The 11,853-nt window shown below is 43.2% G+C and overlaps 2 protein-coding genes and 1 long non-coding RNA gene across 3 annotated transcripts in view; 1 reads left to right on the forward strand and 2 right to left on the reverse strand.

Annotated features, from left to right (window-relative positions):
* The window catches only part of LOC108297631 (zinc finger protein 43-like), a 59,455-nt gene that overhangs the window by 18,803 nt on the left and 28,799 nt on the right, over window positions 1–11,853 (reverse strand).
* LOC119469768 overlaps window positions 6,100–11,853 on the reverse strand; it is a 13,404-nt gene continuing 7,650 nt past the window's right edge. Inside the window, exon 3 of the long non-coding RNA XR_005198611.1 lies at window positions 6,100–6,131. This is a non-coding gene — a long non-coding RNA (uncharacterized LOC119469768). The remainder of the gene's footprint in view (window positions 6,132–11,853) is intronic.
* Window positions 6,447–7,300, forward strand: LOC108297627 (myosin light chain 6B-like). Its single transcript, XM_037735480.1, has one exon. It carries the CDS (start codon window positions 6,551–6,553, stop codon window positions 7,175–7,177), a length of 627 nt encoding a protein of 208 aa, XP_037591408.1. The 5' UTR covers window positions 6,447–6,550; the 3' UTR covers window positions 7,178–7,300.

Below are 11,853 nucleotides of genomic sequence, written 5' to 3' on the forward strand. Positions count from 1 at the left end.
CTCAAAAAAAAAAAAAAAAGAAAAGGCCAGTCACAGTGGCTCACGCTTGTAATCCCAGCACTTTGGGAGGCAAAGGTGGAAGATCATGAGGTTAGGAGATCAAGACCATCCTGGCTAACACGGTGAAACTCCGTCTCTAAAATAAAAAAAAATGCATGCTTTCACCTAGAACAATAAACAGAACCATAAACCTAAATAAGGCCTCCAAAAGGGGTGAATCTAAACAGAACAAAAGAGGAGAGAGGAACCTACGTAGAATTCTGTCCTCTATACCACTGGGGAATTTCCTGTTTTGTTTTTCCTAAGCTTACCTAAGACAAACTTAAATTCCAGAGTCTATATAATTTTTAATCTTTTTCAGCCACTGCCTTGTCAATTTTATAACATATACAAATAAGCAATTTAAACAAATCCCTTCAAGTTTTCTAGGGTAATGTCATTATAAGATAAATATGTATTCTAACAAGGTAAGATGAACAAACAATATTAACTCTTCTTTTTTTTGAGACACAGTCTCACTTTGTCGCCAGGCCGGAGTGCAGTGGCACAATCTTGGCTCGCTGCAACCTCCACCTCCTGGGTTCAAGCAGTTCTCCTGCCTCAGCCTCCCAAGTAGCCGGTACTACAGGCGCATGCCACCAGGCCCAGCTAATTTTTGTATTTTTAGTAGAGATGGGGTTTCACCATGTTGGCCAGGATGGTCTCTATCTCTTGACCTTGTGATCCATCCGCCTTGGCCTCCCAAAGTACTGGGATTACAGGCTTGAGCCACCGCGCCCGGCCCAACTCTTCTTTGAGTAAACATTTCTTCAGATAATGATATCAGAAGTCACAACAATATAAAGTGGTCCAAATAAAGCCCAAGTATTTTTGCACACATCTACTCATTGTACCAACCATATGACGCTAAATTCAACCATGTATCCAGTTGCTACTCTAAACTAAAAATTCCTGGATGGTAGAGACCATGGCTGCTTCGTCTATTTTTTAAATGGCCATATGAAATGGTAGAAGCTAGTTTATCTGTTGGAGTCTCCAGAACTCCTCTTTGGTTTTCACCCAAGTACAAGGAAACTGGAAAAACCTCTCATCTGGCCACCAAACAAAGACATCTCTTATATTAGAGGAGAAACGAAATGAGTCTCAGTCTAAGACTCATTTATCTTAGACTGAGAGCAAATTAACTACTCTTGACAACCTGACACAATTCTGTTCTGACTTGAAAATGTCTCAAAGATTTCTAGTTGATTGTGAGAGGGTTCCCAGTAACCTAGAGCTGATTGCCCAATGGTAAGTCAAGCAAGAGATAAACAGGCTGATTCTTTTTTTTTCTTTTTTCTTGAGACAGTTTCACTCTTGCTGCCCAGTCTGAAGTGCAACGGCACAATCTCGGCTCACTGCAACCTCCACCTCCCAGGTTCAGGTGATTCTCCTGCATCAGCCTCCCAAGCAGCTTGGATTATAGGCATGTGCCACCATGCCTGGCTAAATTTTTTTTTTTGTATTTAGTAGAGATGGGGTTTTACCATGTTGGTCAGGCTGGTCTCGAACTCCTGACCTCAGGTGATCCACCCACCTTGGCCTCCCAAAGTGCTGGGATTATAGGCGTGTCACTTGACCTGGCCTCAGGCTGATTTCAAATAGAAAATAGAACTGCCCTGGTAGAGCTCCAGAACCTGCATCACATGTCCTGATTGGCTAGCTCTTGGGTAAGAAAAAAGACAAAAGGCGGCTCATCCCAGCACTTTGGGAGGCCGAGGGGGGCTGATCACCGAGGTCAGGAGTTCAAGACCAGCCTGGCGAACATGGTGAAACTCTGTCTCTACTAAAAACACAAAAAATTAGCCGGGCGTGGTGGGCTAAGGCAAGAGAACTGCTTGAACCCAGGAGGCAGAGGTTGCAGTGAGCCAAGATGGTGCCATTGCACTCCAGCCTGGGCGACAGAGTGAGACTCAGTCTCAAAACAAAAACAAAAAGTAGCCTACTCCAGTATCACAGTTTATGGGTAGGTATAGTTGTAGTCATAGCTCTGGACATTTTGTGGCCTTGATCTCTCACTCCTAAGATGCTTGTTCACACTTACAGATTCTATTTATACCTGGAGACTCTCACATAAGTGTAGCAAAATCTGAAAAGTCCAAAAAGCCACACTCTCAAAGGGGTCTTTAAGATGTCTATGTTGCTCAAGGAGTTCAAGACTAGCCTGGCTAGTCTTGAAAATGCCTTGTTACTTTCTGTACATTCTGAATCCAAAACCCAGCCCTGTCTTGTGAATCCCAGGCAGAGGCCAAACTCTACGTGCAGATTCTATGTTGGATCAACCTGGCTCTGTATTTTTGGGTGTTAAAAGCAGAGTACAATCAAAAGAGAGATGCCCTCAGAGGATGCTATAACACATTTTCTTTTTTTTTTTTCTTTTTTGAGATGGAGTCTCGCACTGTTGCCTGGGCTGGAGTGCAATGGTGGGGTATCGGCTTACTGCAACCTCCATCCACCTCCCAGGTTCAAGCGATTCTCCCATCTCGGCCTCCTGAGTTGCTGGGATTACAGGTGCCTGCCACGATACCTGACTAATTTTTTGTATTTTTAGTAGAGATGGGGTTTCACTATGTTGGCCAGGCTGGTCTTGAACTCTGACCTCGTGCTCTGCCTGTCTCGGCCTCCCAGAGTGCTGGGATTACAGGTGTGAGCCATCACGCCTGGCCTGTAGCACATTTTAATAATATGTCTACCTAAAAGAAAAAAGCTGACTCAACATGAATATAAATAGATCATTTATTTGGGCCAACCTTGAGCATTATAACCTGAGAGCAATGATTCAAGTTGTCTGGAATCTAAACTTTAGCAGCAGTTACAAGTAGATCTGTAAAGGCAAAAAAAGTGGGGCAGAGAGTGGACAGGTACAAAGATGTTTGTCAGTTCCACTTAGGCCAGGCGCAGTGGTTCATGCCAGCAATTGAGCACTTTGGGAGACCGAGGCGGGTTGATCACCTGATGTCAGGAGTTCAAGACCAGTCTGGCCAACATGTTGAAATCCCATCTCTACTAAAAATACAAAAAATTAGCCAAGCATGGTGGCACATGCCTGTAATCCCAGCTACTCCGGAGGCTGAGGCAGAAGAATTGCTTGAACCCAGGAGATGGAGGTTGCAGTAAGCCTAGCTAGCACCATTGCACTCCACCCTGGGAAATAAGAGCGAAACTCTGTCTCAAACAGAAACAAACAAAAAAAAAACCCCAAAGTTGTTTGTCAGAAAGTCTTATTTACAAAAATGACATTGATTATTAGGCAGGTGCAGTGGCTCATGCCTGTAATCCCAGCACTTTGGGAGGCTGAGGTGGGTGGATCACCTGAGGTCAGGAGTTCGAGACCAGCCTGACCAATATGGTGAAACCCCGTCTCTAAAAAAAAAAAAAAAAAAAAAAGACATTGATTGATTGGATATGCATTGTTAAGGTTTAAGTTATGGGTTATAGTGTCCAGTGTGGCATTATTAGTTTCATTTATAGCTACTTGTGGGAATACCAAAGTTTCAAGAGATTAATATATAATTCAAAGGGAGGAGAAAGAAATAATTGTGCTCTCATTTTAATGTTTCCCTGAGTTTTGACAAATAAAAGGACTTCCATTTATCAGATTAAAGTTTATTTCTCAAATCTCAAAAGCTAGAATCAGAATTTGGAGCTGCAGATTTAGTGGAACTAAATCTAGTGGAGTAGCAGTAGGTTTTACTTGCACATTTTTGGGCATTTTTAGCAAGAGGAAGAAAGGGAAAGTAGAGATTCTCACGTCTCCATGTCTACTCAATGCACACATGTTACTCTGATTGGGATTCTGGGCCCCATGGTCTGTGAATTACTTTCAGGTCTGAGGATAAAAGAGTCACTGAAAGAGGCAAAATGGTTGATTGCTTCCCTGTGAAGTTTGTAGAAATCTTGTCTATCCCTCCTAGAAGTGATTATAGATAATTATAATACCAAATAGGCTAAGAAACAATTCCAACTGCATATTTAGGTGACAACATGCACTTTACAGCACAATTGTGAGTTGGCTGGAAGCCTGAGAGGTGAAGTTTCCTCTAGAGTAAAGCTTGGTTGGCACCTTATATGTTTATATTATGTCTGGTAATTCAAGACAGTGTTTGGAAAATATAATTAAAAATAAATTCTGTATTTTCTCAAAACAGAAAAAAGAAAAATAAATAAATTCTGCAGCCCCAGAGAAACTCCAAAATGATAGAACAGAAAGAAAACTCTTGGCCAGGTGCTGTGGCTCATGCCTGTAATCCAAGCACTTTGGAGGCCAAGGCAGGAGGATCACCTGAGGTTGGGAGTTCAAGACCAGCCTAACCAACATGGTGAAACCCCGTCTTAAAAAATAAATAAATAAAACTCTTTATTACACAATTAAACCAGAATGTGAGTGGCATCTCAGTAAATCTCAAAGACAGAAAGACAGTTGAGCAGGCTCACTCAGCCTGAGTAGTGATTCAGGCTCAGCTTCCATTTCTAATAGTGACATGAAAAAAATACTTCTGGGTTTTCAGCATGAGTTCAGATGATGATAGCTCCAAAAGTTATCACTGTGCATTCACAGACACCATGGGATACTAACAGAGCTTCTGAAACAGATACCCAATGCATTAGGAAAAAAAATAGCTTGGCTGGGTGAATCATGAGGTCAGGAGTTCAAGACTAGCCTGACCAACACAGTGAAACCCCACCTCTACTAAAAATAGAAAAATTAGCCAGGCATGGTGGCACGTGCCTGTAATCCCAGCTACTCAGGAGGCTGAGGCAGGAGAATCGCTTGATCCCGGGAGGTGGAGACTGCAGTGAGCCAAGATTGAGCCACTGTACTCTAGCCTGGGTGACAGAGCAAGACTTCATCTCAAAAAAAAAAAAAAAAAGTAAAAGTAAAAAGAAAGAAAAAACAGCTCTCCATCTGACCAAGATTATATTGAGGGGGAAAAAAAAAGACGTTAAAAGCATCTTAAGAAAAAACAGATTAGATGTAAGATTGATCAAGTCAGCCAGAAAATATTCCCCTTAAAGAAATTTTTCTCTAACCAAAGTGCACAGCTACTCTCAGCATGAGAAACATGAGCATTATGAAAAAAAGAAAATATTCTTAGCAGAATTTTCTAAGGTTTCTCTTCCATGTCTGCTGCTCTCTCATCTCCTAGCCATTGGATGGGAGTTCCATATTGGAATACATCTCACAATTTCGACAAGCACCTTTTGATTAAGATCTGACTTTGTTCATATGGTGGAATATATTCAAGCTTGCCACACAGCTAACTGAAGAGCTATTTTTTCTGAGTGGCCACTTGACCTGTTTTATTTGTCTTGCAATAGCAGCATTCCAATTTAGTTAATTGAAAGACATTAAAATTAAGCTTACCTGTAATTATCCATTTTTTTTTTTTTTTTTTTCAAAGACAGGGTTTTACCATGTTGGTCAGGCTGGTCTTGAACTCAAGACCTCTACCCCCCTTGGCCACCACGCCCAGCAATTATCCATGTTGGATAAATTAATAAGCATGTAAGACTAATATCTATTGTAACAATTTGGTAGTGAATTTTCTTTGGATATTATATATAAATATCTAAGTACAATTTTAATGTGCTAGTCATATGTATGTAGTATTTTTAAAAATTGTCTATAACCATACTTTAGTTAAAACACTTTCCTGGCCGGGCGTGGTGGTTCACGCCTGTAGTCCAAGCACTTTGGAGGCCAAGGCGGGTGGATCACCTGAGGTCGGGAGTTCAAGACCAGCCTGACCAACATGGTGAAACCCTGTCTTTTAAAAAAAAAAAAATTAAAAAAAACAAAAACAAAAACAAAAAACACTTTCCAGCTGGGTGCAGTAGCTCATGCCTGTAATCCCAGGAGGCTGAGGTGGGTGAATCACTTGAGGTCAGGAGTTCAAAACCAGCCTGGCCAACAAGGTGAGACCCTGTCTCTACTAAAAAATACAAAACAATCAGCCAAGCGTGGTGGCATGTGCCTGTAATCGCAGCTCCTTGGGGGGTTGAGGCAGGAAAACTGCTTGAACACAGGAGGCAGAGGTTGCAGTGGGCCAAGATCACTGCACTCCAGCCTGGATGACAGAACAAGACTCTGTCTAAAAAAAAAAAGAAATGGGTGCACATGAATAAAGCAAGTTCTTAGAGACCTATGGAGACTTAGATTCTGACACAATGAGAGAAGGAGACTACAATACCCCACAGACACTAATAAACAGATTACTGAAGCAGAAAATTAAAAGATATTAGGACCTAAACTTAACACTTGACCAAATAGTCCTAAAAGACGTCTAGAGAACTCTCTATCTAAAAGCATATCTAAAATAATACGCATTATTTTAGAGATAATGCATATCTAAAAATAATACGCATTATTCTCATTACCACATGGCAAATACTCTAAAACTGATGCCACAATCGGAAATAAAACAATCCGGCCCCCGCCCCAACCCCAGACCCGGACCTCGCAGGAGACGGGTGCCCCCATCCGCACACTGTCCTTTGGCCACCAGACATCATGCCTCCCCAGAAGGATGTTCCCGTGAAGAAAACAGCAGGGCCCTCCATCTCCAAACCTGTTACTAAGCCAGCAGCAGCAGGGGCTCCTCCAGCCAAACCCAAAGCTGAGCCAGCTGTCCCCCAGGCCCCTCAGAAAACCCAGGAGCCTCCAGTCGATCTCTCGAAAGTGGTGATCGAGTTTAACAAGGACCAACTGGAGGAGTTCAAGGAGGCCTTTAAGCTGTTTGACCGAGTGGGGGATGGCAAGATCCTGTACAGCCAGTGTGGGGACGTGATGAGGGCCCTGGGCCAGAACCCCACCAACGCTGAGGTGCTCAAGATCCTGGGAAACCCCAAGAGTGATGAGCTGAAGTCCCGGCGTGTGGACTTTGAGACTTTCCTGCCCATGCTCCAGGCAGTGGCCAAGAACCGGGACCAAGGCATACATGAGGACTTCTTGGAGGGGCTTCATGTGTTTGACAAGGAGGGGAACGGCAAAGTCATGGGAGCAGAGCTCAGACATGTCCTCACCACCCTCGGAGAGAAGATGACTGAGGAGGAGGTGGAGACTGTTCTGGCAGGACATGAGGACAGCAACGGCTGCATCAACTACGAGGCCTTCCTGAAACACATCCTAAGCGTCTGAGTACTGCAGATCAGTGGGGCCCGAATACTGGGCCCCGCAGGCAGAAGCACGTTCCAGCCACCAGGAGGCCACCTATTGTTTCAAAATAAAGACTCGGTTCCTCCCTTGAAAAAAAAAAAAAAAGAAAGAAAACAATCCTCAGGAAATCCAAAAATCCCAAATCATACCAACCACATACTCAGATGACACCTTGACAAAACAACATTCAATATAAAGAAAACCACTTGAAACAATCCAATTACATGGAAATTAAACAACTAGTACTTGAATAACTTTTGGGTAAATAATAAAATTTACCCAAATTTTATTATTTGGGCAGAAATCAACAAGTTCTTTAAAAATAAATGGGTACAAAATTGCAATGTACCAGAATCTCCACAACATGGCCAAGGCAGTGTTAAGAAATTTATAGGCCAGGTGCAGTGGCTCACGCCTGTAATCCTAGCACTTTGGGAGGCCGAGGTGGGTGGATCACCTGAGGTCAGGAGTTCAAGACCAGCCTGGCCATCATGGTGAAACCCATCTTTAGAAAAAATAAATAAATAGGCCAGGCGCGGTGGCTCACGCCTGAAATCCCAGCACTTTGGGAGGTCAAGGCGGGCGGATCACGAGGTCAAGAAATCGAGACCATCCTGGCCAACATGGTGAAACCCCGTCTCTACTAAAAATACAAAAAAAAATTAGCTGGGCATGGTGGTGTGCACTTGTAGTCCCAGCTACTCAGGAGGCTGAGGCAGGAGAATTGCTTGAACCCAGGAAGCGGAGGTTGCAGTGAGTCGAGGTCGTGCCACTGCACTCCAGCTTGGCTCCTGGTGATGGTGTGAGACTGTGTCAAAAAAAGAAAGAAAAAAAAAGAACAGAAAAAAAAAATAAATAAATAAAAAATAAAAAAAGAGAGAAATTTATGGCCGGGCGCAGTGGCTCACACCTGTAATCACAGCACTTTGGGAGGCCGAGGTGGGCGTATCACAAGGTCAAGAGATCGAGACCATCCTGGGCAACATGGTGAAACCCCGTCTCGACTAAAAACACAAAATTTAGCTGGGCGTGGTGGCGCACGCCTGTGGTCCCAGCTACTCAGCAGGCTGAGGCAGGAGAATTGTCTGAACCTGGGAGGTGGAGGTTGCAGTGAGCCGAGATTGCGGCACTGCACTCCAGTCTGGCGCCTGACGACGGAGCAAGACTCTGTCTCAAAAAAAAAAAAAAGAGAGAGAGAGAAATTTATAGCATTAAATGCTCACATCACAAAGTTAGAAAAATCTCAGTTTAACAACCTGGGCTGGGTGTGATGGCTCACGCCTGTAATCCCAGCACTTTGGGAGGCTGAGGAGAGTGCATCACCTGAGGTCAGTGGCACCATCTCAGCTCAGTGCAGATCAAGTTTTGTTTTTGTTTTTGAGACAGAGTTCTTATCGCCCAGGCTGGAATGAAATGGCATGATCTCAGCTCACCGCAATCTCTGCCTCTTGATTTCAGTAGATCAAGCCTGACCAACATGATGAAACTCCTTCTCCACTAAAAATACAAAAAAATTAGCCAGACGTGGTGGCAGGTAACTGTAATTCCAGATGCTTAGGAGACTGAGGCAAGAGAATCGCTTGAACCTGGGAGGCGGAAATTGCAGTGAGCTGAGATCACGCCATTGCATTCTAACCTGGGCAACAAGAACTCTGTCTCAAAAGCAAAATCCAAAACAAAAACTGACATCATAAATAAAAGAATGAGAGAAGAAAAAGCAAATCGACCTCTAAGCTAGCAAAGTACAAGAAATAATGAGGATTGGCCAGGTGCAATGGCTTGTGCCTGTAATCCACCACTTTGGGAGGCCAAGGCAGGCAGATCACAAGGTCAGGAGTTCAAGATCAGCCTGGCCAAGATGGTAAAACCCCATCTCTACTAAAAATACAAAAATTAGCCAGCTGTGGTGGTAGGCACCTGTAACCCCAGGTCCTCGGGAGGCTGAGGTAGAGAATTGCTTGACCTGGGAAGCAGAGGTTGCAGTGAGCTGAGATGGCGCCACTGCACTACAACCTGGGCAACAGAGACTCTGTCTCAAAAATAAATAAATAAATAAAATAACAAAAATCAGATCTGAACTGGAGATTTAGACATTTAAAAAAATCAAAAAATATGGAGAACTCCAGGAGTAAAATCTTTGCAAGAATTAATAATAATCCACTATGGGGAGGGAGGGGAGGGTAGGGAGGGACAACATGGGGAGAAATGCCAGATATAGTATGCGCCTGAAGTAAAATAAATAAATTAAAAAAAATAATAATAATAATCCACTAGAGAGATTAATGAAGAAAGAAGATTCAAATAAACACAATTAGAAATGACAAAATGGACATCAACACTGACCCGACAAAAAAACAAATAACTACTAAACTCTGTAATGAACACTTCTATGCAAACAAACTGGAAAATCTAGAAGAAATAGATAGATTCCTGGACATATATATTCTCCAAAGACTAAAACAAACAAAAAAATCGTATCCCTTAACGGACCTGCAAGATCCAAAATTGAATATGTAATAAATAGCCTATAAATAAAAAAAAAGCTCAGGACCAGACAGATTCACAGCCGAATTCTACCAGATGTACAAAAAAGAGTTGGTAACATTCTTACTAAAGCCATTCCAAAAAATTGAGAAGGAACTCCTCCCCAACTCATTAAATAAAAATAGCATTATTCTGCTACCAAAACCTGGTATAAAACAACAAAAAAGAAAACTTTATGCCAGTGTTCTTAATTAACAGTGATGGAAAAATTCTCAACAAAATACTGGCAAACCGAAGCCAGCGGCACATCAAAAAGCTAATCTACTATGATCAAGTAGTCTATATCCCTGGGATGCAAGCTTATTTCAACATGCACAAATCAATAAATGTGATTAATCACATAAACAGAAATAAAGACCAAAACCACAAGACAAGGTCAATAGATGCAGAAAAATCTTTCAAGAAAATCTAACATTCTCAGGCCACGTGCCGTGGCTCACTCCTGTAATCCCAGCACTTTGGGAGGCCAGGGTGGGTGGATCACAAGGTCAGGAGATCGAGACCATGCTGGCTAACATGGTAATAACCCGTCTCTACTAAAAATACAAAAAATTAGCCGGGCATGGTGGCACATGCCTGTACTCCCAGCTACTCTGGAGGCTGAGGCAGGAGAATCGCTTGAACCTGGGAGGCAGAGGTTGCAATGTGCCGAGATTGCACCACTGCACTCCAGCCGGGCAATAGAACAAGACCCTGTCTCAAAAATATAAAATAAATAATAAATAAAAGCTATCACTATGTAGAAGACTGAAACTGAACCCTTTTCTTCCACCATATACAAAAATCAACTCAAAGTGAATTAAAGTCTTAAATTTAAAATGTAAAATTACTGGCCGGGCATGGTGGCTCACACGTGTAATCTCAGCACTTTGAGAGGCTGAGGCAGGTGGATCACGAAGTCAGGAGTTCAAGAGCAGCCTGTTCAAGCAGCCCTGAAGCAGGGCAATCGCTTGAACCTGGGAGGCCAGAGGTTATAATGTGCCGAGATTGCGCCACTGCACTCCAGCCGGAACACAGTGGGACTCTGCCTGAAAAAAAAAAAAAAAAAAAAGATTTGGCCGGGCGTAGTGGCTCACGCTGTAATCCAAGCACTTTGGAGGCCAAGGCGGGCGGATCACCTGAGGTTGGCAGTTAAAGACCAGCCTGACCAACATGGTTGAAACCCCGTCTTTAAAAGAAAAAAAAAAAAAAAGATTTAGGCCAGGCACAATGGCTCACATCTGTAATCCCAGCATTTTGGGAGGCCGAGGCAGTTGGATCGCGAGGTCAGGAGTTGGAGACCAGCCTGGGCAACATGGTGAAACCCCATCTCTACTAAAAATAATACAAAAATTAGCCGGGCGTGGTGTGCACGCTTGTAATCCTAGCTACTCTGGAGGCTGAGGCAGGAGAATTACTTGAGCCCGAAGGCTGCGCTTGCATTGAGCTGAGATCCCAATCGTGCAACTGCACTCCAGCCTGGGTAACGGAACGAGACTGTCTCAGAAAAAAAGAAAATAAATAACAAATAAAAGATTTAGGCCGGGCACGGTGTCTCACGCCTACAATCCCAGCACTTTGAGAGGCCAAGGTGGGCGGATCACAAGGTCAGGATTTCAACACCAGCCTGATCAACATGGTGAAACCCTGTCTCTACTAAAAACACAAAAAATTAGCCGGGCGTAGTGGCATGCACCTATAATCCCAGCTACTCAGGAGATTGAGGCAAGAGAATCACTTGAACCCAGAAGGCAGAGGTTGCAGTGAGCCAAGACTGTGCCACAACACTCTAGCCTGGGCAATAGAACAAGAACCTGTCTCAAAAAAATAAAATAAATAATAAATAAAAGGTTTAATAAAAACAAAATATGGAACATAAACATCATGAAATACTCTGTGGCCATAAAAAAAACAGACTATGTCCTTTGCAGCAACATGGATAGAACTGACGGTCATTATCCTAGAAAACTAAGAAAGATGTTGGGCATAGTGGCTCACACCTGTAATCCCAGCACTTTGGGAGGCTGAGGCAGGCCGGATCACCTGAGGTCAGGAGTTTGAGACCAGGTTTGGTCAGCCAGGTCAGTCTGGCCAACGTGGTGAAACCCTGTCTCTACTAAAAATACAAAAATTAG

This window comes from Cebus imitator, unplaced genomic scaffold (genome assembly GCF_001604975.1).
Source record: "Cebus imitator isolate Cc_AM_T3 unplaced genomic scaffold, Cebus_imitator-1.0 Scaffold823, whole genome shotgun sequence".
Taxonomy (NCBI): Eukaryota; Metazoa; Chordata; class Mammalia; order Primates; family Cebidae; genus Cebus; species Cebus imitator.